Source organism: Pangasianodon hypophthalmus, chromosome 15 (assembly GCF_027358585.1).
Source record: "Pangasianodon hypophthalmus isolate fPanHyp1 chromosome 15, fPanHyp1.pri, whole genome shotgun sequence".
NCBI classification, from domain to species: Eukaryota; Metazoa; Chordata; class Actinopteri; order Siluriformes; family Pangasiidae; genus Pangasianodon; species Pangasianodon hypophthalmus.
The window spans coordinates 23,429,021-23,455,747 of record NC_069724.1 but is presented as its reverse complement, the minus strand read 5'-3'; the positions used below and the strand labels follow the sequence as shown (position 1 = coordinate 23,455,747).

Genomic DNA, 26,727 nt, shown 5'->3' with positions numbered 1-26,727 from the left:
ACTAATCGGAGTTCCTCCGAGATTGTAGGAGGTTCACACACTGAGCTTTTTTTTCCAAAAAAAAAGAAAAAAAGAAATCAGACCCAGTATGCACTGCTCAATCCAAATGTTTTTTTTTTAAAAAAAAAAGTACATTTAACAGAAATTTCCAACAGTTTTTAATTGGACATCTTGGAAGGTTATACAGGCATGGAACGAAATCAAAACAAAACAGGGTTCAAATGAAAAGTATTTTGAAAATCAATTCACATAATTCAGTAATAAATCCAAAGAAAAAATATCCAGTACTAAAAAAATATAGAGCCTCATGTGCTCTGGAATTGGTTTTGGATAAAGGTGAACATGAATAACTGAAGTATAACTTAGCACTGATAATCTATTGGCACTGAATTGATTGAATATATTCATACCCATGACATGACATTCAAAGAAAGGCGACGTTTAGTGAAGTGAGCGTCAGTCACATAGACAGAAAAATGTAACATTCTGAAAAATGTGCGGTGTATACATTTGGTTTGTCGTTCACATTACATTATATGTAATAATCCAGGAAAGAATACTGATCAAGGTGTACGAGAAATCAACTGAAATAATGATTCAAGCAAAATACAATCTGTAGTCTCAGTACCACGAGGCGAGACGTCATTTCCTTTGGTTAATTATACAATACGGTGTTCGTTAATACATTATATTCTTTTCAACGACAGAGGCGCCAACATTTATGGTTTAACAGTAGCATGTATGATTTTTCCACCCTTGCTTTCAAGGTTGTTTTACAAATAAAATTAAAAATGGCCCAACGGAAAAGCCGATTCACCGAAGGGGAAAGGACGTCGGATATAAAAGACGCATTTGCTATTTTTGTAGTGCTTACATTCGCTTGATGTTGACTTTATCTTGCTGAATTTTGACTAGATAGCTAGCTGTAAATTGTTTTGCTACAGAACAGATAAGACTAGAAATTAGTAGTGGAAGCATGCTAGCTGTTAGGTCATGCTAGTCGCACCAGATTCGTTGGATTGGCACTAATCAACATAAACAAGCTCAGATTAGTAGAATTCACACTTTTTTGTTCAGCAGGGGTGAATTTAGAGCTATGAATTCCCAGGTCTCAGTCTTGTGAGCCAATTGAAAACGAGACTGTGGTATCTTTGGTCATTAAAATAAAAGTCACACTGGATTTTTGCCTCGCTGTTTCCTTACTGTTGCTTGGCGCAGGTTTGGAAATGAAGTTAACTGACATTCGTCTACTGACATTCACTAGAGTTTTGTTGGAAAAATCTTTTTTTTTTTTTTTTTCTATACATGCTAGGACTTTCCTGTTAGCCATGTTAGCACCTCTGCCGTAGACTTTTTTTTTTGAATCTGCATTCATCATGAAGTTTTTTACAACTCTGTTGTTACAATTTCCCTTTGTGGAAGTATTTAAGAAATGGTACAATAAAAAAATCATTGTTTGATTCCTGAAATTATTATGAAATCCTGAAATCATTATGATTTCCTTTATTTTATGTTCACACAATGTCATGTAGAAGAACAACGATCCAACCAAATTTTTGATCCTTTCAATCACCCGGTTTTTAAACGTCCATGATTCTTTAATGCATGAAACCCCTTTCATATTCATATAAAGACCAGAGAGAGAGAGAGCGAAAAAAAGAAATTTATCAAAAAACTGAAAGTCAAGAACCTTTCACTACTAGAAGTTACTAATTTGGTAAAGTGTTGATCTTCATTTATCATCTTCACTGATTATTGTTTAGATTTTGATCAGCTTACACATCACAGCATTATTTTACAAATCTTGATTGGTTCTCGGTCTGTTTAATCTGTATAATGGATATCTTTGGACAATGTTTGGACAGTTTAAGATATTATTCTTATTATGCAGAACATACAGAGTTCTTAAGGTATCTCATTTCACTCACAAAATAGAAAAATAAATGGTCCTAAACTGTAGCCTTGAGGGATGCCTGTTGGAAAGTCAATGTAATGTACCTTTAAAACTATTTTAAGGTATAAACCTGGACCTGATGGTACATTGTGGGACCTTTGAGGGTATATTTGTACACTGGGGACTAAAAACGCACATTCATAGTACTATTTTTCTCTCAGCAGAATGAAGTGTTATTAGAATAAGACTAGATTGTCGGGTACAGTTCATTCTGTGACACGGTTGTAGTTTTGTAATTGAGGCTTGAAAAACATTATTTTGGCATTAAATGGAAGGAAAGATGATTTGTAATGATACTAATTATAAAATGATTTATGCTAAAATTAGACTTTTTTTGGTACAGGTGACATTCTTACTTTTATAGATACCCTAAATGTTCTATACTTTGGTTTATCTAATGTGTCAAATTGTCCTGAATCATAATACTTTGGTTGAGGAAGATGAAGTGGGTCAATATATACACAACTGAGCAGAACTTTTCAGAAACGATATCAGACTGTCGTGCAAAAAAAAAAAAACTGAAAAAAAAGGGACAAATTCTGAACATAAGGTTATTAACAATGCATTACACGGCTAGCTAGCTGTAAATCTACTCATGCATAAAATCAGGGCTACAGTGCTTGAATGATTGCTAATTGTCTTGCTACAGAACAGATAAGACTAGCAACGAGTAGAGGAAATGAAACACCAGTCAGAAAGAAAAAAAAAACAGCTTAAACCAGCATGCTAACTGCTAGGCCATGCTAGTCACACCAGCAAGGTTCACCATGCAACAGATTGGCACTAACAAGCTTGGATTAGGATTAGAGCAGAATTCATAGCTGGTCAAAGCTATTTTTTTTTCAGCAGGGATGAAGGAAGTCATCTTTGGCATGAATGTGTAAAAAAACAAACAAAAAAAAAAACATAAACTTTGGACTCAATCGAAACAACAATTCCTAATCTGAACGTACAAACTTTACGAATATGAGCCCACCCTCAGAAAACAGAACAAAACAAAGCTGAGAGCAGATAACAAAACCAAACAAAAGAATCCTTTGCACCACAAAATATGAAAAAAAATCATCGGCACATCAACAAGAGATAAGACAAGCATTAGTTTTTTTTGGTAAGCGCACCTATTCGACTATTACAAAAATCACAACTCAAAATGTATAAAGCTTTTTTTCTGTTCGTCTTGTAAAGTCACAGTTACCAAAAAAAGAAGAGCAAGTGAATAATTTATTACATACACTATAATAACATTACCCTAAACACTATTATCTATGAGGTATATCTGAGAAAAATTTTGGTAAAGGAAAAGCACGGTCTGCGCTTTGGACATGCCGCTCTTTATTTATTTCTTTTTTTTAATTTTTTGTTTCACCCCGCTCTTGTTCTTTTTTTAAAGCTATGCAACCGTTGAGTGGAAGGAGAGAGAGAGAGAGAGAGAGAGAAAGAGAGAGAGAGAGAAAATTTTTTTATTTAAAGCCTTTGGTATCAGTTGTTGTTCTTTGCATGATTGCATTGCAAAGCACCAATAAACCTGGCCAGCGTGCGCAGGTCCGACTGACGCTGAGGTATACGCAGGAAGAAGAAGTACAGAGAGGTCGAAACTTCGCTTTGGTTCAAGCAAGGCACTCATCCCAGGGTTATCTCATACTTTGCGACAAAAGCGTTCTCTAAAAATCGTTAGCAGAAAACGGACAGAATCGGATTTTCCATGAGGAAATTCTTGATGCTCCACAGCTTCAATCAAACATCCCACTTGCTGAGATTTTTTCTTATATATTTCAAACACAATTCCTTTAAAAAATGAAATATTTTTGGATTCTTCCCGTTTTTACATCTTTTCCATTAGGAAGGAATGGCTACGTGTAAGAAGCTACGTAGAACAGAAGCATCTCCACTACACTGACTGCAGCTCTGCCGTGTTTTCCAGAAGGTTCTCCTCAGCAGTCTCTTTGGTTTTTGACGAGAATATTTGGATTTTTAGAGGTTTTGCACATAAGCGCTGAGCAGTTCATGCTTTCAAGGTTGTGAATTTGTAGTTTTTTTGAATGTAGCTTGAATGTAGCCTTTGGTTCAGATCACCTCTCTACCTGACAATTATATTGCATTTGGAAGTAGATATAAAATAGATTTTATTAGCCATATGATAAATCCTGATAGATTTTTCTGCAAACAAAATAAAAATAAATAAATAAATAAAAAATAAACCACAATTCTGATCAAATGATGTTAGTTGTGACATGTGCTATGGTGTTCTCAGGAAAAACAAAAACATTTTTTATGTGACTGTTTTTCATGTAATTGTAGAAGAACGCTGGAAAAAATGGAAAGATTCTACATTTCTTCAGGTTGAAATAAAAACAATTGTTTTATTAAAAAAAACAAATGTTTTTGTTCACACTAAACAATTTGACAATTTCACTTAATTTGTTTGGTAGAATTTTTAAGAATCATTACAAATAAACAACCGAATCTCATTCGTAAATTTAAACCAGGGTCATGGAGTTGTGGAGTCATTTCAATCAATTTCATACAATTTAAGTAGGAAGAAATGTGCACTAATCCTGCTCCAAATCTAACTACGACCTACGTCTCTATTTGTGTGAATTGTAATGAATTTGAAAATGTTAGAACATGTTAAGAAACTTTTATGAGCTGAGCCGAGTTCAGAGGATTTAAAAGGCTGTGGTAAGTCTCCATTCATAAGTCTGTGTAGAATTTGGTTGGAGCAAATGTTTTTTGTGAAACCATGTTGAAATAATTCTAGTCATTCTACTTTAAACTTGGGAACACTTTACTTAGATCATCTGCTTTTATACACATTCGATTTATATATAAGGACCAGAAATAATAATAATAAAAAAAACCCCTGAAATTTACTGAAATGTTTTGACTATTAAAATTTTAAAAATTTTAGCTACTACAAAATATCAAGAACCTTTCTCTACTACAAGTTACTAATCTGATAAAGTGTTTATCTTCATTTATCAGCTTCACAAATCATTTTTTAGGTCAGCTTAGAGGCCACAGTATTATTTTAAAAATGTAGATCAACCTTTAGACAGGATAGCGTTTTGGGTTCTTCGTTCTTTGGGAAATTCACGATTGTTTTTCCTAAAGTGCCTGTTATTCGGGTGGTAAACTCAAGGGAATGTCCTTGTTTCTTATGCTTCAAATGTTTTTATTTCACTTTTTTGGTGGTACTTGGATCTTTTTTTACCTTTAGTTACCTTTAAAGCTACCATCTATAGACTCAACAACCTGTTAATTTACTTTATGAACAAGACAATTAACTGTCGCAAGTTACGTTACAAATTTTTTTATGAAATAAGTCATACATAATCACCCTGATCTCATGCGAAATTTGTATTTTTATTGAATTTAGTAGGCCATTTAGAAAGCTGGCATGTTGCAAATTCTTACCAAATTGAAATAATACTATAACAGTATAACGGTATAATACTATAACCCTACACCGATCTTTTTGCCCACTGAACAATGTTAACACTTAACGGTTAAAACTGTGCAAAACCTCCAGCCTGACTGTGATTTTTGGTTTTTAGATCTCTGACCAGTGAGGGACATCCTGAAACACACCGTATTGAGCTCAGAGAAGTGTTGGTGTAGGTGTAGGTGTAGTTAGGGGGTAATTTGGGGGGTTTTTTGGGAGGTTTTCAGAATAGAGAGGGTGACATTTATCAAAGTGAAACGCATGAAGTCAAGCGCAGACCGTACTAGAGGGAGAAAAAAATCTTTGGTATCTTTGGTTTCATCAACACGATTAAAATTACAAATGGAAAATTCAGTGAGGTAGCCTCTTTGGTTCTCACTATAGAAATAGAAAGACTTTTTGTACACGCACACGATTCAGTCTTGGAAGCAGCTAGTGTTTAAGGGAATCCTCTGTTATCCTTCTACGAGTGAAGCAATGAACAAACGGTCTCTCAGCGTCCGTGGTTTTGTTTGTTTGTTTGTTTGTTTTCTTTTTTTTCTTAAAAATCTTTGGTGAATTCTACGTTGATCTCCGTTAACGTGTTGCCCTGTCCAATCCGCGTCAGTAAGGTCAGGCTGAAAACGAACTGCTTGTCCGTCGTGGCGGGATGCGAAGATGACAGTTAGTCAATCACAGATGGCGAGATACAGTGCTCATTCAGAAAATATTCATCAATAAAAGATTGTTTTCATTTGGAGAGAAATCAACAAAATAAACCAAAAAGGGGCAAAAAAAAAAAGATTTAAATAACATTTGCTAAGAATCTGGCAGCTACTACATTTTGGAACATTCTCATTAAATCTATTTAAAATTAAATTAAATTAAATTAAATACATTGCTTTTTAAAGTAAAGCTAACTAAAAATAAATTAAACAGAGGGGACGCAAGCACTGCATCTTCGATGCGCTAACATTCTCAAAGAGCCATAAATATTATTCCAAACAATTAAAGCTAATTAAATAACATTAAATAATTAAACAAAACAAAGCTATGCACATGTACTAGCACACCTTGGCATAAATAAATAAGTTTGACAGTGTCAGACACTCAAAGAAAAAAAAAAAAAAGACAGAATGTAAACTTTGGCAAGCTACTCAGGGGGAAAGGGTTTCCAGGAATTTTTTGGCAATTTTAAATTAAGTTCAATTATAACAAATATAAATTACATAAATAATCACATATTGCAAAAACCTAGGAAACTATCATACATACTGTAGGCATTGGCAAACAATTAAGTACTAAAGACAAGCAACAAACGTAAAGCTCTTTTCGGTTGGATTCCGTACCCAAGGTTGTTTCTAAAGACCTGGCTGAGGTGAAAGTGGAAGTGGACTCCGGCGCGACCTCTACATACCAAAGGTCATTAAGAGGTCGCGCCCACTGGAGCCATCTTTGGACTTGAAGCTTTAAAGAGAGAAAGAAATGAAAAGATAAAGCTATTCGACCGATATTTCAGCAGTTTCCTCGGAAATGATGAACCGGTTTCAGTTATGGTAAATGTTGGCTTTCACACACTCCGCTTGTGAGCATGTGGACATCGTTGGAGTTTTTGGATGTGGTTTCGACTTGCATCACCTGATCACAGCTTTCTGGCAAACATGGGAGCTCAGATTCGGTTACTGGTTATCGAATAATATACATCAGTGGATTAAAATGTGGTATTAAAGGAAAAGTCCACCCTGAAACACATTAAATATATCCATATTGATGTGCTTAGTGATTCTGGTGCTAATTTGTTGGTAGGTGCTGTTTTCTGTTATTCCTGCGAGAAGTTTTTAAGACCTGAATGTCAATGAAAGAAGTTGAAACTGAAAAAGTCGACTCAGATTTTAACTAGAGATTAATATGCAAGTCGGTCAGGGTGAAGTTTTCCATTAACTGGGAGGTACTAGGACCCAGGAACCAGTTTCACAAAGGCATCGTAAAAGTTGGTCAAAACTGGCGGAGAGAGAGAGTGTTCAATGTGATGCTCGCTCAACCATTTAGAAATAATCTTTGTGCTGCGATGCTTTTGGGAAACTCATTTGCCCAGTACAGATAGTTATTTATTTATTGTATGTTTTATCAGATAGAGAAATTTTCAATCATGTTTAATAAATTAATAAATAGGGGGTTAATTTAATCGAGTGTGATCTTTAGTATAAACGTTGATCTTGCATTCTTCACTGCTTTGGTGTTGGTGTATTAAGCTGAAATTTAATGATTGTTTAAATGAACCCACATCTTGGATGAATCTGTTTGGATGAGTGTGAAACATCGAATCCCTGGAGCTCCCATGTTTGAACCCACAACACACTCACACACACGTAGTGAACATGTACGTTCTCCATGCATGTAGCATTGGAGCCAGAGGGAAGAGGGACAAGACCAGGGAACTGCCGTTGGGTGTAAATTAGGAATCTTTGGTATTGTAGCTGATGAGGTTCTTGTTGTTCTTTTTTCCCATTTTTTGGTGAAAAACTGCATAGGCACACGTTAAAGACAATCTTCAACTTATTTGTTTAAGATAGAGAGAGAGACACATTTTTTCTGCCTTAGGGAGTGGCTGTTTTCTGCCACGGATGGTTTCCGCACTTGTTCTGCTTCCCGTTTTTTTCCCTTAGTCTCAACGAGACTACAAACAAAGAACAAAGTTCTCTTCATCGTTCTCCTCGTCGTCCCTGTTGTCTTAGTCTTCTTCTTCTTCATCGTCTGTTTGTTCGTCGCTGTTCCATTTTGTTTTTTTGTGTGGGTTTTTTTTGGTTTTTCTTTGTCGTCTTTAGAACAGTTTTTGGTTTTTCTCATTTGTAGAACAGTTAGGTGCAGAAAAAAGTTTCTTTGGTTTCGATTTGTCAGTAATAAATAGAAAAAGTCTTTTAAGTGTCCGTTTTGAATGATCCATAAAGCCTTTGGCCTGCTTTGGAGCTGGGAACGGGGCTGCGTACTGGCTATTTTTCCTAAAAAAAAAAAAAAGAAAAAAAAGAAAAAAGCAACTCGATGATGCAATGAACAATGGACTGAAATGGCGAAGGTTGGACTTGTAGTCGTTTAGCTAAACTTGTGTGTGTGAAAATGTTCTTGCGCTAGCAGAAGAGACGACCGCTCTGTGTTTTTGGATACACACCGAGCCGTCCGTCTCCGCATCAATCCTTTTCCCAGGAAGCTTTGAAAGAAACTGACAGGCATTGGTGTAGAAGATTGTCCTCTTATTCTATTAGAAAGGCCCTGATTGCCAACGCCAGTTCACTTTCATGGAGCTCCTTAGCTAGGGTTGCATATAATGGAAATAATCGAATGAAGCTGCCATAGTTGGTGAATGTACGGGTTAAATAATCATATGATTTGAGTGGCATGACGTAATGGAAGTGTTTTGTGGTTCTGACGTACTGAAAAAAAAAAAAAAGACAAAGGGTTAATGGAAGTTCTTCAGTCGCATCATAGAAACGGCGTCCTGAGTTTTCTAATGATTGAAGAACAATCTTGATGGTCCAGCCCCTTTTTTTCAATTTTTTCTATTGCAAATGAAATGTGCTTTAAATTTGTGCTCACGTACTACCTGGCTGACCACTTAACAAAATCATAGCAGTCTCTGTATTATGTGTGTGTGTGTGTGTGTGTTTATCTGGGTGGTTGTGTTTTTCCTGAATGTTGCCATTACTTAACTATGATAGATTTGTGCTTGCATCCCTGCCAATAAGCAGACAGTGTAAAATCGACCAGGGAAATTTCTCCACCTGTCAGCAGGACGATGACTATTCGGATGTTTATTTACGACGCTACACTAGCGTGGGGGTTTTTGGCATTGCTAATGCATCGTTCGGGATTTCCTGCTGAATTCGGTCTTTTGTGTTGGCAGCTGGGATTTTTTAAAAAAAATGCAGATTAATGCATGGCTGAAAAGGAAGCTGACATGAAAGGGATCTGCTTTGATTTCAGACATGCACTTTGGAAAATTCTGTCTGGAATGATTATTTTGGGCTACAGAGTTATGCAGTTTTGAGGTTTTCAATTTTTTTTAAACGAAATATTTAAGATGCTGCGATTTGCGCCAGAAATTTTTGAAACCTAGTGCCATTCAGTCAGATTTAGAATGATTCTTATAATGATGGTGATGATGATGATGATGATGATGAATATTTTTGCGACGCTTGCCAGTAAGCAGCCCTGCTCCCTTCCTAACATCCACCCGATTTTTTTTTTTCTTTGGATAACTTTTTGGTCTGGTGCACAAACCCCAATCCCAAACTCCCACTTCTTTGCCTCACCCACCCCATCCCAGCTTTTCCAGAAAAAAATCAGACTTTGGTACAAGTGCTGGAAGCGGATGAGGCTCCGCCGGGACTGCCTTCATCCATCCATTTGTCCAGACTCCGTCTGCGCGCGTTCATGAAGAAGTTGCTAACAGTGCTCAGTTCCAGTCCCAGCTGCTGTGAAATGGTGAGCTGCATCTCTTTGGACGGGCGCTTGTTCTCTTTGAAGATGGCCAATAGCGTTCGCCGCTGAAGGTCGGTGAAAACCAGGCGCGATTTCTTTGGTGTATTGCTCCTCTCCTTGCCGGAGTCTTGCTCTTTTCTTTTGCATGCTTCTCCAAGAGAGCAAGAAAGATGAGAAGAGAGAAGAAAACAGAAGAAAAAAACATGTTATTATACGTCAATATGTCAATGAAGTTTACTCTCCAAGAAACAAACATCTAATTCTGTCTAATTTGTGCTTTGGAGAGGCAGTAATCAGAAGCAATCAGAAAACTGTTGCTAGGCAACTACGCTAAGCATAGACTAGCTAATGACTCAGGCTAATGGCTTTCCTTGCTAGCACATTAAGTCATTTTTAAGTCATTTTTTTGAACAAGTATTGTAAAAGTGATGCTGTAAACACAACCAAATCATCTGAAATATCAATATTTCTCTCAGATGTGTGGATGAATGAGTAAGAAAACACTCCGCACAACTAAAAACACACTGTAATTACACTTATCATCAACGGCTAAACACACATTGACAGGCTCCGAGCTTTTATATTGTTCAGCAACGCTGAGTCGACGTGTGAAATAAAAAAATGTGGACTAGTCTTTAGGAATCTTCTTGCAAAAAATATTACACACAACCCGATTTGAATGAACAACATGCGCTCCTTGTACTGTTATTGTTTCTATAGTAACAGCTAATGCACAAGGATTTGTATGTTGGATGCTTCACATAAACAGATTAAAACTTACTGTAAAAAAAAAAAAAAAAGATTAATAATCATTGATATGGTGAAGTGTAATTTCTGTAACAAAATGTTCATTTAACATTTTGGGAAGGAGTCTCCACTGTCAGTAACTGGCACTGTCAAGTTGTGTTTTTTTTTGTCTTATTAACTTCAAGAGAGAGAAAAAAAGAGAGGCTGGTGAAAGAATATAGCTGCTATAACGTATGTGAGAACAAGAATGAACGTGTTTCATGGACGATCCACAATATAAAGAGGAATAAAACACTTTAGAAGGTGCTGTTATTCTAAAATAATCTTTACAGCAGGAACTCCGCTTCATCACACCACCCTGTCATTGATTATTTTTCTATAACAGCATGACACAGAGTGTTTTTATAACTTATTAATGTTTAATTTCTGAAGCTATATGAAGCAAGATCTTTATGTCCCACATTTTCGCCTCAGCCCTCCTCAGATCAATCGTCATATCTCGCAGGAAACGTCCAGGATTATCTGAGGAGAAGTGAGGTGCCCTCCAGGTAATTGCCTCCGTGGCTACTAAGATTCTCCAAATGATCTAGCCGATGTGAGGAGAAGCTGCGGGGTATTTTTAGGTCTCAGTGCAGCCAGAGAGCCGTGTGCAGTTAAAGAGGCTTTAACACATGATCTCCTGGTCATTATCAGCTCAGGCCAGAGGGACACGGAGGCTCGAACAAAACAACACAACAAAGAGGAGGAAAAACACAACAGCAGAATAAGTGAGAAAGAGGTGAAGTAAGTGTGGGTGTGTGTTTGTGTGTGTCATGCAGCAGAGCAGCAGGACGACACAGACATGATGTTATGTATCTATATTCAGTCGTATTGCACATGCTTTTATTTACATTTTAAGCAAATTGAAATTATTAAGAAATATAACACACTAAACAGTTTCAGAGGTCTCAATTGGGCAGTTCTTGGGATCTGAGATTCGAACTCATAACCTTTCCTAAGGGCAGAACCTAAACATGGTGATGATGTCACTGAAACACTCCAGGAAACAAGCATAGGAGGCGTTTCGTTTAGGCATTACGTTTACTATGAGAAAAATGAAATCTTCTTGATATGAGAATTTATGAACAACTGAAATAAGATAAAACAAAAATGACTTGTTGGAACAGAAATATCTTCTGCTTGTATAAATTATGTCACAATATGCTTTTTCGGAGATATTGTAAATATTGTGATTTCTATTTATAAAATATTTATTGGCTCCCCCTGCAACACATAAAATCAACTACCAAACTACCAAATCTTTTCGAACTGCCGCTCATGATGGACAGCGTAACACACTCAGAGGAAAGCCGCTATCTACCCTCTTCTACATACGTGAGCTCAGAGATGCCAATAATTGGCTACTGTTGTTGTGATTGACAAGGGGGAGAGTATGCCCCTCCCACCCAGAGAGCACGGCCAATTGGGTGTCACATCGTTCAGGATTCAAACTCGCAAACTCTTGAAGGTAGGGCATAAATATATATAATTACAAACTCCCTACAAGCAGGTGATGTGATGTTAAAGGTTATTCTTTTTACTTTTTGAACTTCATTTTCTTTCTCCTTTCCAGTGTTATTATTATAACAAAAAATATTATTTTTTTAATATAAAAAAATCAATTTATTTTTTGTAGACGCAGACAAAAGTATCCTTGAACATTTTTTTAAATAATAAAATGCAACACTGCTGTATTGCTGGCAGTTTGTGAGCAAACCTATACACTGTAATACACATCATGCCTTTGAGAATTGTGATATGATATTTTTTTGTCATATTGCCAACCCTAGCTTCTTACCCATTCTGCTTTGTCTGCATGTCTATAATCATTAGTAATTATTTATGATAAGAAATACGAAACAGATCTAAAGAGTGGACACATGTGAAAAGGAGATGAACTGAACTGGGCCCAGTTTACCAAACTCATCATCATAACTGGAAGAGATTAATAATGATTAATGTTGTGTGATATTGTATCAGTCTGTGGACTGGATCGGTATCAGATCAGATTTGGCATACTGTCTGATCCAATCCACTGCAGAGTTTATGCCATAAACATAAAATATTTCCACTATTGTTTTCAGAGTTGGCTGCTTTTCTATCGAGCAGCGTCTCTCCCTTCATTTTTTCACCCCAAATCATTCCCACAATGCATTGCAATCGAGCCACTTTCAATAGGGACAAAGGAAACATGAGAATTGAGTTTTGAAATCTCCTATACAGACCTCAGTTCCCAGAATCCACCAGAAAAATAGAAATAAACATGATTTGTTGGAATGTAAATTGCAGTATATAACTGTGTGTTTCACATTTTCTTTTCAAGCTGCTAATAGCTTGCAGTAATAGGCTAAGCTTTCCCTCGGCTGTGGATCGCTGAAGTGACACGGCTATGCTTCATGGTGGACTAATTGCTGTTTAGAAGTGTGTAAACGTTCCAATTGTATTTCTGTGTTTTAATAATTAAAGTGTCCGGCAAAAAAACAAAAGCGCAGCATGAAAACACAAACGAGGTGATGTGTGTATCCGGAAACTAATGACAGTATGATAGAGTGTAAACCGTAATGCTGCATCAGCTCCCCCACCACACACACACACACACACACACACACACACACACACACACAGACACACACACACAGACACACGGTTTAAGATTTTTATTTGATTACCTCTCTGAATTAAGTATGCACAAGTGCGGCCAGGCGCGATCAATAGAAATCAGGTTAAGTGTACAATTGAGTACAAAACTATTATGTAAGAGGAAACTGCGAGTAAGGGTGCAAATAAACACATGGTGTGTGTGTGTGTGTGTGTGTGTTTGCTTCACCACTAGCCTTCCCCCCATCACATACACACAAAACTCAAAATGGCAACACACACAAAACAAATGTGCACTAAAGGAAAGCACTGAAAACAAAAATGGCTGCCAAAGAGACACGCAGACGGAGATTCGGTGACCTGAGAGCACCACAAAACCGGCCAGCCTCGTCCTCAAACTGCGCTGCTGAGCTAAATATTTGATAGAGAGAAATGCACACCGGCACGTCTCCATGCTGCATGTATAATTCATGCACAAAGCAAAGGTGCATAAACGGCATAAAAGCACGGCTGAGTGCTGAGGCTGATGTCCGCCATGTTCCTCTACATCTCCGGCTTTTCCAGTTCATGCTGGCTTAATCTTTTTTTTTTTTTTTTGCACATTCTCAAACAATAATTAACTTTTCTCTTGCACATGCAGATTGTCATAAGCTGCAAACCCTGATCTTGATCCTCTTGCACTTTCTAAAATGACATCCACACTACCTTTACTCTGAATATTTTGTGTTTTATCTCCAAATTGTATTTTACATTATGTATTTTCTCCTATTCCAAAACTTAGGCCTGAGCTGTAAGCAAAACCCAAAAAAATCTAATCATGTGATTCTGATTTTTTTCCCCGCATCCTTATCCACTTTTGCTCCTTCACATTTCCAAATCCTACATATTTAGATAAACGGTTTGATCTACATTTATACAAATAAAATGTCTGTAGATTTGTCACATAAGAACCCATTTGTAATTGAAATCTTTTACCAATTTATGTGTAGACCTTAAAAAAGTTCCACTGTGTGGAAAAATCTGTTGTGGAAAATGATTATTCAGTTTATTGTGACAACAGCAACAAAAGAATTAAGACTGAGGATTTACAGACTGAAGGGTTCTTTAAGGAAACCTAAAATAGTTCTCATTTGGCATTGCTCTAAATAACCTTTATTTTTAAGCATGTGAAAGCCTAAAAGCTTAAATAATAATAATAATAATAATAATAATAATAATAATAATAGCCCAAACTGCTTTATGTAAGGGATTTGTAGAGGCAGCAGATGCAAGTGCAGATTTTTTTTCCTCTAGTTTTGCAAAGCAAACCACACAGAGTAAGAACGAGACTATGGACCACAAACACAACAACAAAAACAAATGCTTCACAACCAGATGCTGAAACACAGGGACTCATATAAAGGTGCTAATCAGGGTGAGACAAGACACAGGTGAGAGTGATTGAAACCATGTGACATGCTGGGGCTGATGGGAAGTGTAGTTCAGCGCTCCTTTGACGCTATCGTGACACTTTATAGTATGAATTAAAAGAAAACAAAGTAAAAAACAGAGTACTCAAAAATATCTAATATAGTAAAATAGTAAAATAGGCAACTAATGTTATGTAATAATATTTAAAATAAAGAAAAATGTAACTTCTTAATATCATAATGTTTAATAAATAAAATAAAATATTTTCTGCCTATCAAGAACTCTTTATAAGTGTGTAAAGCTTCTTATCCTGGAAAATCATGTAAAATGTCTGCACTAATATTAGGTTTGAAGAGTAAACAGTGGAATTGTGGAACCATCCATGCTGTTTAGGATCTCACGTTCCATTTCACATTTTTACTTCAAATGAAACAAGGTGTGTTTTTGTTCAATTTCACAAATAAAAAAGAATATTTATTTTCCGAACTCATATTAGAGATTTTGAAATGAGCGGTGAAATGAAAACAAAAATGAGCATATTGCTGTAAAATGTAAAGCGATGAGCCGGGTCAGTGGGGTGGAACAACACGTAGAGGACGAGAGAAGCAAGAAGTTTTGGCTTAGTGATCAATTTGGGCTTCTAGTTAGAAAATTCTGCCTGAAATCCTGCTATATTAATTGCAAAATCAGTAACATGTTGTGTTGTAAAACCTTAAACCTCAATCTCTCTTTCCTAAAATCCCATCATTACCTTCTCTGGTATGTTTGTGTGTTTGTGTGTGTGTGTGTGTGTGTGTGTGTGAGTGAGATCATTGCTCGTTTTGACCAGCAGGAGGCAGGAGTGACCAACACTTCAGACAGTAACATGACCACTGAGCGCCATTACTTATGCTCATGTGCGTGGGTGTGTTAGAGCAGAAAAAAACACTAAGGTATCACTATGTGTATTTGTGATCATTTTTCATCATGACCAGGCACCGCAGAACCCGACATTATACTCACACATGCTTTTCATGTATTAAAAGTAATTTATTAAGAGCTCTCAGCAGCGTCAATAATTCTCTTTTCATGTTAATTAAAAAAAATAAAGCCAATAAACAACCTATTTGCAAGAAATGAGAATTAATACCAGCTGTTTATCTAATAAAGGTGTGCAGGAAACACTCATTCATGTTTTATCTGCGGAATTAAGGGTTTAATTGTGGTAGATAAACCTGAACGAGTTTCCTTTAAATCACAATGTTTTAATTATCTCACAGGGAAGCCAAATCAGATAATGATAATAAAAGTGCAGTTTGATGGATATTTATTGTGTCTTTATTTCTTTATTAGGCTTAGACTTTTACAGCGTGTGTGATCTGCATAGTAATCATGTGAGTGTTACTGAAACAAATCAAACAAATGAGACGAGAGACTATGTATATACGTGTGTGTGTGTGTTTAAAGGTCCAGTTATTAAAACACTAATGCTTAAGGTCCATTTATTTACCATTTTCTTTCAGAGATTTCTTTTTCCTCACTATTTTCTAAATGTTAACACACATTTGTGTAAATGTGGAAAAACAGAGCATTCCTGTATGATGCAATGACTTCACAGCAGTGTGTCTGTAGTCAGTGAACCTTTCGGAGTAAAAAAACAAATAAAGAAATCTCCTCATAATCGTATTGTTTATTCTATAAAAAGAATACCATCATTTGAATATTAGGCCGATTAGGGGAACATGTGATGTCATATATATTGTATTAGAGCCATTAGGACTTTTTATCCTTTTAAGTCCAGCCAGTAATATTGCGTTAAAGCTTGAAACATTTTGTATTATCATCATAATACATTTCCTATTATAATTATTTATGATTGTCTATGTTACAGATTAGACTATCCCCTTTCCTTTCCCGTCATCAGCCAACTAGCATTATTACAACTTTAATAATGTCTGATACTACCGACATGTCATTAAAAAATTATATTAACATGATACATTATGGACGCCAGGTTCTCTGGAGACCCCACTCCCCCACTCTGAGAACCACAATCACGTGCATCTTATACTAAGCAAAAAACATTGTAAACTGTAGCTAAAAATATTCCACAAAAGCAAAATGAGTCGATATGTCAACAATAACATAATAATAAAATTTATTATTATTATTATTATTATTATTATTACTTGCCCATCATTTAACGCTATTCTCTCTGAAAGCCCTAACATCTGCCCTTTTCACTTTTGTACACAGCTGTATTATTATGAGGGCTGCACCATTTCTGCAGTGGGCAGCAGGGGGGTGAAAACTTAAGGGCTTTTCTAACGGGGTAAGGGTTAAATCGATCGGATCAATACCGCTAGGTTTCCCTGGCCTTTCATCAAATGAGCAAAAGCTCCTCTCCCACTCCGGGTTTATCTTTCTCTTCTGCCAAATGTAAATCAATGTTAGTGTTCTACTGTAAGGGCATCAAACTGAGCTCCTGTAGGTCCTGCAGAGAAAAGCGCTTACTCGAATAACACACCGAGCTCAGCTCAGCTCATCAAGGCCACAGTGATTAGCTGGACCTGGTATTAAATGAGGTAAAAGTTTCATCACTGAAAATGTGGAGATCTAAATCAAGGCTCAAACACACATTTCCAGTTGTTTCTAGCAGGACTTGGGTAATTAATAGCAGGCCTAAGGCTCTGTGTCTTTTGTTTTGATGTCTGATTATTAAAGCCTGTAATGAAGCCAGGAGATGCAGTCGATATTCCAATAGCTGATCATAAGCGAAATATTCAAACTATACGCTATGTAGCAGATAAAACCCTAAAAAAAAAAACAGATAAAACCCTAGAAGATTATAGCTAAGCTGCCACTAGCTACTAGTAGGCATGACCACTTCCTGGACCCTATGGGAAGCAGACCAGCCCAAGAAGGACGACCTGATCTACAAGGATCCTGCCAAGACGGACCATCCCTCAGATCGCAATTCACACCGGAGCCTCAAGACATCGATTCTTGCACCTCTTTTGCCTCAGCGCTCCTCACACAGGGCACCATAAAAACGCAGGGGAAATGGGACCGTTCACAGTGAAACACCTACACTGCTGGTGTGTACCTTGCGTTTCTCGTGCTTTCCGTCTAAACTGACCCATTTCCTCTACAATTACAAACACAGTCACGTAAAGTAGCCCGTTCCTCAAAATCTTTTCACCCAGAGAGTCTTCAACAGTAAAATACATACCATGGACATTTTTTTAAAAACATAATGCAACTGTTCAAATATTAAGCACTTTATGTAAATGTGTACACTAATATTTTTATTCCTGCTATTAAATAAAAAAATCTAACTTTGTAGCAAAATAAAGAAAATCCTATGCTTCACAGACCCCACTTTAAGAACTGATGTCTCAGACGCTTTTGCTCTGCCTACTTACAATTTGACCACAAATGGACAAATACTACTACTAATAATAATAATAACAATAATAATAATAATAATAATAATAATAATAATAATAACAATAGTCCTACTGCAAGTCCTCCAGCTAGTCAGATGATTTCTGCTACATCATCATGAAACTGAAATACTCTTAACAAACACATTTTGCAGCTTGTACCACAAATTTACTTCCTTTACAGCAACGCATGGAAACACTAAATTTGTCATCCTGATGTTCTACTGCATTCCATGCAAGAAACATAATTAAGGAGGCTTAATATTTCTCATGAACAAGAGTTTAGAATTTATTCTGAAGTTCAAGAGATAATTATATGAATTCCAACAAACAAGTGTCATGTTTTAGGATTTTGTTTAATTTCATATGAAGTCGTAAGAAAAAACACAAACGCGAGCCCCGTCCTTAACCTGAATATTCATAGCTTGTCGTATTAACTGAGCTGTGTGGATTATTACAGATTTGAAAGTGGTAGACTGTGTCAAATTTATCTCTAAATGTGCTCTAAATGTGAGATTTATTTCCATGAAGCCCTCACAGAAGCAGCACAACAGTGACACAATCCAAGTCAGTAATTGACCCTTAATCTCACTTAAACACTTATAGATTTTTTTTGCATGATGCACGATAATGATTTTGTAAGTAACATTAACAGAATAAATTGCTTTAATGCTTTCTTGATATTTTTGCCTTGCATTGCAGTTAGCAAAATTGTTGTTTTGGGGGCTAATTAGCATTCAGGATAATGCAGGCTGGTGCGGCCTGGCAGAGAAGTTTCTAATCAGATGAATGGATAGGATCCTCTCATCACAAAGTGTCCCGGCTGAGAGAGCACAAGCCTTTAGAGAGTCACTTATAGCTCTGAATTATACATGGAGGCGCAGTCTAACTGGGACACACCGAGAAAGCACAGCTCCTCTTCCATTTGTTTGCTTGATGTTTACTCTGGACTGAGACGGATCAACGAGAAAAAGACGTATTACTATTTCAGACAGACAGCAGAAATATCCAAAATATTAAAATTATCAAAAAACAATCAAACAAAAAAAAACATTCTCTTGGCCAAGAGATTGTGTGTAATTGTTTTCATGGACCCAAACCAAAAAAAAAAAATTCCCACCAGATTTACAGACGTTTTGTTGATTCTCTCCATACTTGCATGCGTATGTTGATAAAGACCAATCACCTCTAAATTATCAAGCACGTTCATGGCACAGCTGGTTTACTTTTAATTACATCCACAAAACTCAATAAACGGCAAAGCTTACAGATAGCTGGAACAACAAAATGGTGACCAAACAGAGAAAGCACAACATGCACTAAATCTTCCAGTAACGCAGCTCAGCCACTGCAGTGCATTCACTACAACAGACACATGCTAACTCTAACTCTGACTTTCACAGGGTGCCATTAGTTTTGTTCTAATTGAATGGCTAGTCCTATTTGTCTTAATTTATGGGTTTGTTCTGGATTCTTTCTAGTCATTAATATGAAATGACTGAATTTCCCAAAATTTTCACTAAAGCCGTGAGTGCAATTGAAATAAATTTGACCTGGACAGCGTAACTCATGACAAATTGCTAGATTCGACGCATATCAGTCAAGATTCACATTAGTGAGTCTCCTTATACATAACTTTACACAAACTCATGAGTATGTTACATAAACTCATGTTCCTGCGAACGATTTACGAATAAATTTGTTAGCATCCAGCTTGACAAATGAGGCTTATTAACATCATTTTTACAATAATTTTATAAAACAGCTTAGTAATTCTGTTTTGAGAAAATAAATTACTTTTAAAATACAACTCCGCCTTCAAACTTCAGGCCACGCCTTCTACATGAGTCGGATACCGAACCGAAAATGATTTAGCGCTAAAAAAACAATTTCTAGATCATTTTTAAAGATAACAGTGCATCAGAAACCACATCAGCAAGTCTGAGACATTTCCACAAAGCCATCTGAGGTGAGTGTGTGATTCCGGCTAAACCTTTAGCTTCATTAGCTTGCTAGCTACATTACCTTCGTAACAAACGGCTGAACGGCTACGTTTGAGATGCATTTTTGGCTGAACTGCTTGAAATTGACATGTAGAAGTGACACAGTGCTCATTAGCGCTGGGCAGGAAGTGTGTGTGAGTGAAAGACAGTGGCTTTAGGTAGAAAAAAGTGATCGGTGTTGGGTGAGATTGGAGGAATAGGAGGAACAGGAGGGGGGTGCCTGGTGCCCCAGATCAATACTTCACCACAAAACATGATCAGCAATGATGTTTCCTCGATGAGTGAAACCTCCACATAATAGTCCAGAGACACACATACACACTTCTACTGGCATAATACAGGTCAGTGTAGACGTTCAGATGCTCACACACACACACACACACACACACAGGAGGGGTTTTTACTATCCGACTCTTCATCATAAAGGCATCTCGGCTTGGCTTGTAGTATCACATCACCACCATGTGATTGGGACAAGCACTCTCGGGGAGCAGCGTGAGTGTGTGAGAGCGAGTAAAAAGGACTTGGTAAATGCATTATGTTACAGCCTTGCACTTAGCTGTGTCATATTGTGCATATGCGGATGTTCTTAATGTGCAGGCCAGGCACTTGAGATGACGCTGAGAAAGAGAACCGGGAGAGAACGAAAGACAAAAGACACAAGGAGAGAGGAAAGAACATGAGCAGAGAGGCTGTGAGGAAAAAAGGGATGAGCTATGGATAGGAATAAAACACTCTGTGTTGCGCTGTTGTAGGAGAATAATCAGAGTTACTTCTACCACCATAGTCGCAATTCTCCTCTAATACCACTGCGACTTGCTAACGATTACAATTTTTATTTGTTCGTAGTTACATTTAATGTCGTGAAACATCGTTCTCTCGCAAGCCTCTCTTTTTTTCTCTCTTTTCTCTCTTTTCTCTCTCTCTCTCTCTCTCTCTTTAGAGAAAAAACACAGCTTGTCATGGTACTGAGAAACCGCAAAGCGTAAACTCCTCTGTCCTGATGATGTCAGAAAACTTTAACTTACAGCTTCACCTCTGAATGTTACAAAGCACTGACACTGGAGACTCCTTCCATATATGTTCGATAAATGTTAAATATGTTGTTTCTCTCTCTTGAAATTATCAATACAAAATAATGCAGCTTGTCATGTTACCAAGAAAATAAAAACCGCAAAGCTCTTTTGTGCTGAGGACTGACACTGGAGACTCCTTCCATAAATATTAAATAAGCGTCTCCTTACAGAAAACTACAGAAAGCTGATATTCATTAAACAACAGCACATTTTTGAATTCATTGTTTAATAATGATACTTCAGATTATGTGGAGCTGCACTACTGTCAGAGCTGCTGTACTAGAAATTTAATCAACAGCTTCTGACCAATCAGAACAGAGAATTCCATGTAACTTCTCTCTCATCATAAGAGTCAGAGTTTGTTGGTGTATCAGCTTTCTTCGGCCACTGGTCTCTAATCCCGCATGTGCTTTGGCAGCAGAATGAAACATCACCTGATCTCTCTGAGCGGCCCGAGGAGGAGAGCGAGGCGGCCATCCCTCACGCATTTCTCACTAATCACACGGATAACGGGAAGTCTGAAGGTCTGTCCGGAGGGATCGCGCACACACTCGGACACGTGATGATGTCAGCAGTTCAAAGGTTTGTTTGGGGACGGAGCTATCACCATAGATACGACCAATCACAGACTTTGCAATGTGAGGTAATAACGCAGCTAGTGATAAAATCTTGTGTAAAAGTAGGAAAATAAGCCAAGAGGGGGTTTAAAAACAGGAAATCTAATCAGGCTTTGTCTCAACAAACACCAAACAGGGGTTTTCAATCTATTTCCAAACATCATGTGAAATTCAAGCACTTTTTCAGCATTTTATTATCTCCAGTAGATTAGATAATCAGATTTTTTCCACTATACCACAACATTTAAGTCCATTATACTATGTCACATGATTTCAGAGAAATGCTCAGGGAAAGACTTCGAGTGTAACTTCAAAAACTTTAAATTTGACCTTTTCTAGCTAGTTTAAGTTGAATAAACAAGAAGGTCACTGTTATTTGACACTGGAGGCTCACATGAGGAAAACTGAACTAGCTGCATGCTGTTATTTTATTCCACATTTCAATCCTTACAAGTCTTTTCCTGATTTAATGGCATACTTATTAAGACTTTCCTAAATCAACAAAAGACATTATTTTATCATTTTTCTGCAGGAAGACATGTACCTATCCCTGTATGCTCTAAAAGCTCATGATTAGGTCTAGTACAAGTTACAACCTTTATTTATTCAGTTATCACTGAGAACACTTCGCCGTTGCAGTGCAAATCACAGCCTGATTGGGTTCTTATACGTCAATTAACCGACTTTATAACTTTTATTGCTTGTAAAGTGGTTCCTCCTACATCAGGGTGAACAATTATGGCTAAAAGCATAATCATTACTATTTTCTCATTTTTATCTGAATTATTCAGCCCAATTAGGAGCAAAATAATTTTATTGGATTTGCTCATTTAAATAAAAAAAAAAAACAAAAAAAAAAACAGCCTTTTCCTTTACACATTTGAACTCTTTAAACATAGATACTGTCCATATATTCCTCCACATATATCAATAATTATTTGAATCAATGTATGACTGATCTGTAGTGGTTTTAATTTAATGTTAAGCGTTTAAATATTAAAGTAGAGCTAGGCAATAAAACTGTTTGATGATTAATTTATATTTAAAAAGTAACACATTTATTTATATAAATAAAAAAATAAATATTCAACACTAAAAGAATCTGTAAAAGATTAAGGAAATTTTCACATCACATCAGCGGCTTCTAGTTAGTTTGTAATTCTTTTTTTTTTTAAATCTAAAAAAGGTAATAAAATGATAGCTCAAAAATGTATATTGTGACATAATTTATGACAATACTCATATTTTATAGTCCTATCACCCTGCCCTATAATGAATATTAAATGATAAATAAAGACACCAATAATCTATGCAATCAGACAGATCCTTTTTTTCTTTTTCGTCAGTTGAAACCAATATCTAACACTGGATCAGTTGAAATCACGATCATGATTAAACTAATATTAATGACGCAGACCTACTCTCATGGCTTACAGCTTTTACAGATGTACACAACTAACAGTGAGTAATTCAGGGATGAAGGAATGAGTAATTTCCAGAACTCACTACATAGGTATGAGTGTGATGACCTCTGACCCTCTGAGCCGTCCACTTCATCCTAGCACTGATGACATGTCTGTATTTTCATCATTACACTATTATATTAGAAAGCTGATATTACATGTTATTATTACAGACCCATAAAAGCCAGCATGAAGCACTGGAGTAAAGTGAGACGACGGCTACAGACTGACGGCACTCAGACACAGCATTATTAGCTGCAGAGTGCTAAAGCCTGATAAAAACCTGGCCTGATGTGAGACTGATGTAAGACAGAGAAAGGCACGAGTCTCTCAACATGTCTCCTCTGATAAAATCCTGTTTTGAATCGAGCACTCGAGTCTGTTTGCTGACAGCAACAAGGTTGTTTTTTTTTTGTAAAATTAGCTGAGAGACCAAAACTTTGCCCTTTGCTCCTGTCCAGCGTGTGTGTGTGTGTGTGTGTGTGTGTGTGGACAAATACCCCGCTATCACAAGACGATTCAGAACAGTACTGTTTGACCAGGTTCAAGAGATAAACGGGGGAAAAAAAAGCTGATGAATTGGAGAAGATTGAGTTTGTGCTTTGTCTTCACAACCAGACGTGAATAATTTCATTAACTCCTTAAACTCCAAAGAGGCATCAGATTATCCAGACTTTTAGTTTTAGTTTCACTTTAGAATAATATGCTTTAGGATGAGAAACTGAATAAGTAGCAGAGTTTAAGGGGTTAAAATAATTGTTAAAAAGACTGAAGAACATGACATATTTGCATATAATAATTCCATTTAAAAAACTGGCAAGTCTGAGGTTTTTCTAATTACGCATTTATATTTGTTCTTAAATATAAAAAATCTAAATCTCTCAAAGTTTGCAGTTTATTAGTCAATCTACTGACCAATTTACTACTACTACCACTATCTTTAATTTTATAAACCTAAATATACAACAAACTATACTTTCATCCTTAGTTTGTCGACGAAAATCTATTAAATTTAGCAGTCTGATGTTCAAACTATGCTTTTATCCTTCATTTTTAAACTTAAACCTATTAAATTTTGCAGTCTATTTCGTAATCTATGCTTTTATCCTTATTTTTATAACCCTAAACCTATTAAAATTTACAGTCTTATTCCAGCGATGCTTTTACCCTTCACGTTTAAACCTAAATCTATTAAAGTATGCATTAATCCTTGACTGCGGACATATATAACTATACGCATACATATAAATTTTATGTATTACTAAAGACACAAACAATTCACATAAACTTTAGGTGACTTTAATAATATCAGCGTTTATAAACTGCATGTATATAGAAATGTTACTTTGCCTAAAATACACTGTACTTTATACAATCACAAATCAAACTGTCAAAACCATTTAAAAAAAAAAACAGACTTGATGTGTACTCAAACAGCAGGCGACTATTTTATATTTTATAGGAAGTATTATTATTATTAAACGCTAACAGTAAATACTAACTAGCTTCGTCCTTTTAGCTTTCACAACACACTTTTTGACATCCTCTATACACAGTAGTAGATCTAGCTAAATCATGTCTCCTTATTTTATAGTGATAATATTCTGTTTTGAAGAAGTTATCATCCATATTATTCATACAAAGCTTGTGCGAATGTGTCTTACTCAGACTTGTGTTACTCTGGATCTCTCGGACCTCTGAGATCACACAACCGATGGTTCAATCCTATTTTTGAAATCATGATTTGTCTGTTTTGGAGCATCAGTCCCCATGTGCTATTTCAAAACTCATCTCTAAAAGGCCCTGAAAAAAAAATCCATTATAGTCATTAACAGAGAACGGATCCTCTCAGATCCTTTAGATTGGAATGAGAGAGTCAAGCGGGACAGCATAGGTGTGAAGGTCACGAGAGAGGTTTTTACAGCCTATTCTATTTCCTGCTGTTGCTATTGTCTGAACGCTCCATTGTGCAATTATAAACAACGAGTGATTAAGCCACACATCCCGATATCACTCCCGGTGATAACCTAAGATGTATTTGGATTTATTTTCATACATATAATGTCACTAAATTGCTTCAATCAATGTCTCTGAAGCTCATTTTATTCCCCTGGAAGAACCGAAGAACCTCTCACCTGGGACAAATTCATGAAACAATCACGCTAACAATTAAACCCAAAGCACAGACACCACAGTAAACCTTTACGACGAGGGGATTTTCTCCATGCAGTCAGACGGAGCACTGAAAACCTCCCATCCTTCAGCTTTCCCGGAAGAAGTCCAGGATCCGGTTCCAGATCAATGCAGTCCACACATTTATGTTATTGTTGCCAACATTAATGCCCTTTTAATCTTTAGGAGATTACCCCTCATCGATCTGCAGGCGTTCAACTACATCAGATTTGTTTGAGAAAACCGTGTCATAACTAGCCGAGATTGAAAGCCGACACAGGAATGATAACAATACACCCGGAAGTGTTTTTTTTTTCTTTCAGATTTCAGTGCCAGAGTAATCGGGATCAGTTTGCTTTTAACACTTTTCATGTTTTAAAATCACATTTAAGTTGAGCTGAGAATATGTAATGAAATGTATGAATCACATACATTTTCCTGAATATCCAACTAGCCGAGTATCACCGTGACTAGCCTGCATTCTCAGCAAAAAAAAAGGGTCCTAAACAGTACCATTCCTTGTCACTCCACTGGGGTGGTATTCGCACACCTTTGGTACCTTTAGTGTGTATCTTTTAACTATGCCTGAAGTGTACCTTCTGAAACATAATTACAGCCAATTCTGTACCTTAAAGCTGTTTAAAGTTACACTAATGTGTGTGACTAGTCATGCTAGCAACCTGAACTGATTCTTTCTTATAACATATTTACTCTTACTCTGTTTTCACAATATAGTGACACAAAAAGGTATACATTTGCATTACATAATAAAAAAATTTACAAGTGCCTTTAGGTTGAAACTCACTACTTGAATCATTTAAAAACATTAGCTTCTAAGTAGCCTAGCATAATCTGAAGAAAGTGCATGCTAACTACTTAAATCAATCAGAATGAGTGTTCATTTTATGTCAGTTTTATATCTCAGTATACTTTGTGGCAACACACTTGGCTATATTACATACATTACATTCATATTTAACTATATCATATATTAACTTATTTTTTTAAATACGTTAGCAGGTATGTATGTGGGCTAATCATTGTGCACGGCACCGAATTTTCCTCAAACGTTTTTAGTATGGTTCTACATATTTTTATTTAGCTAACTTTACTTGGACCTCATTTGCTTAATAAGCCATTTTTTAGGGGTCCAAGCACTGAACGCTATTGGTTTTTTTTTTTTTTTTTTCCTCCCAAACCAAGGATCCTGACAATACCACATTTGGTGAAAATGTCCAGTGTTTAATTAATACCTACAGAATTGAAAGATTCCCAGCAGGGCATGGGCACTCACCATAAGAGGTAATTCAACACTTTATGTGTTAG

At 36.5% G+C, this 26,727-nt stretch overlaps 1 protein-coding gene across 3 annotated transcripts in view; it reads right to left on the bottom strand.

The window, feature by feature from the left end:
• Positions 1-123: 123 nt before the first annotated feature.
• onecut2 (one cut homeobox 2) overlaps positions 124-26,727 on the bottom strand; it is a 38,531-nt gene continuing 11,927 nt past the window's right edge. The window contains exon 3 of one of the 3 annotated variants that reach the window (XM_026928882.3): positions 124-10,002. In XM_026928882.3, the coding sequence (XP_026784683.1) occupies positions 9,713-10,002 (290 nt within the window). In that variant the 3' untranslated portion in view covers positions 124-9,712. Of the gene's footprint in view, positions 10,003-21,724 lie in introns of those variants that run through there. The other 2 variants (XM_026928884.3, XM_034311265.2) reach the window with 2 other exon arrangements.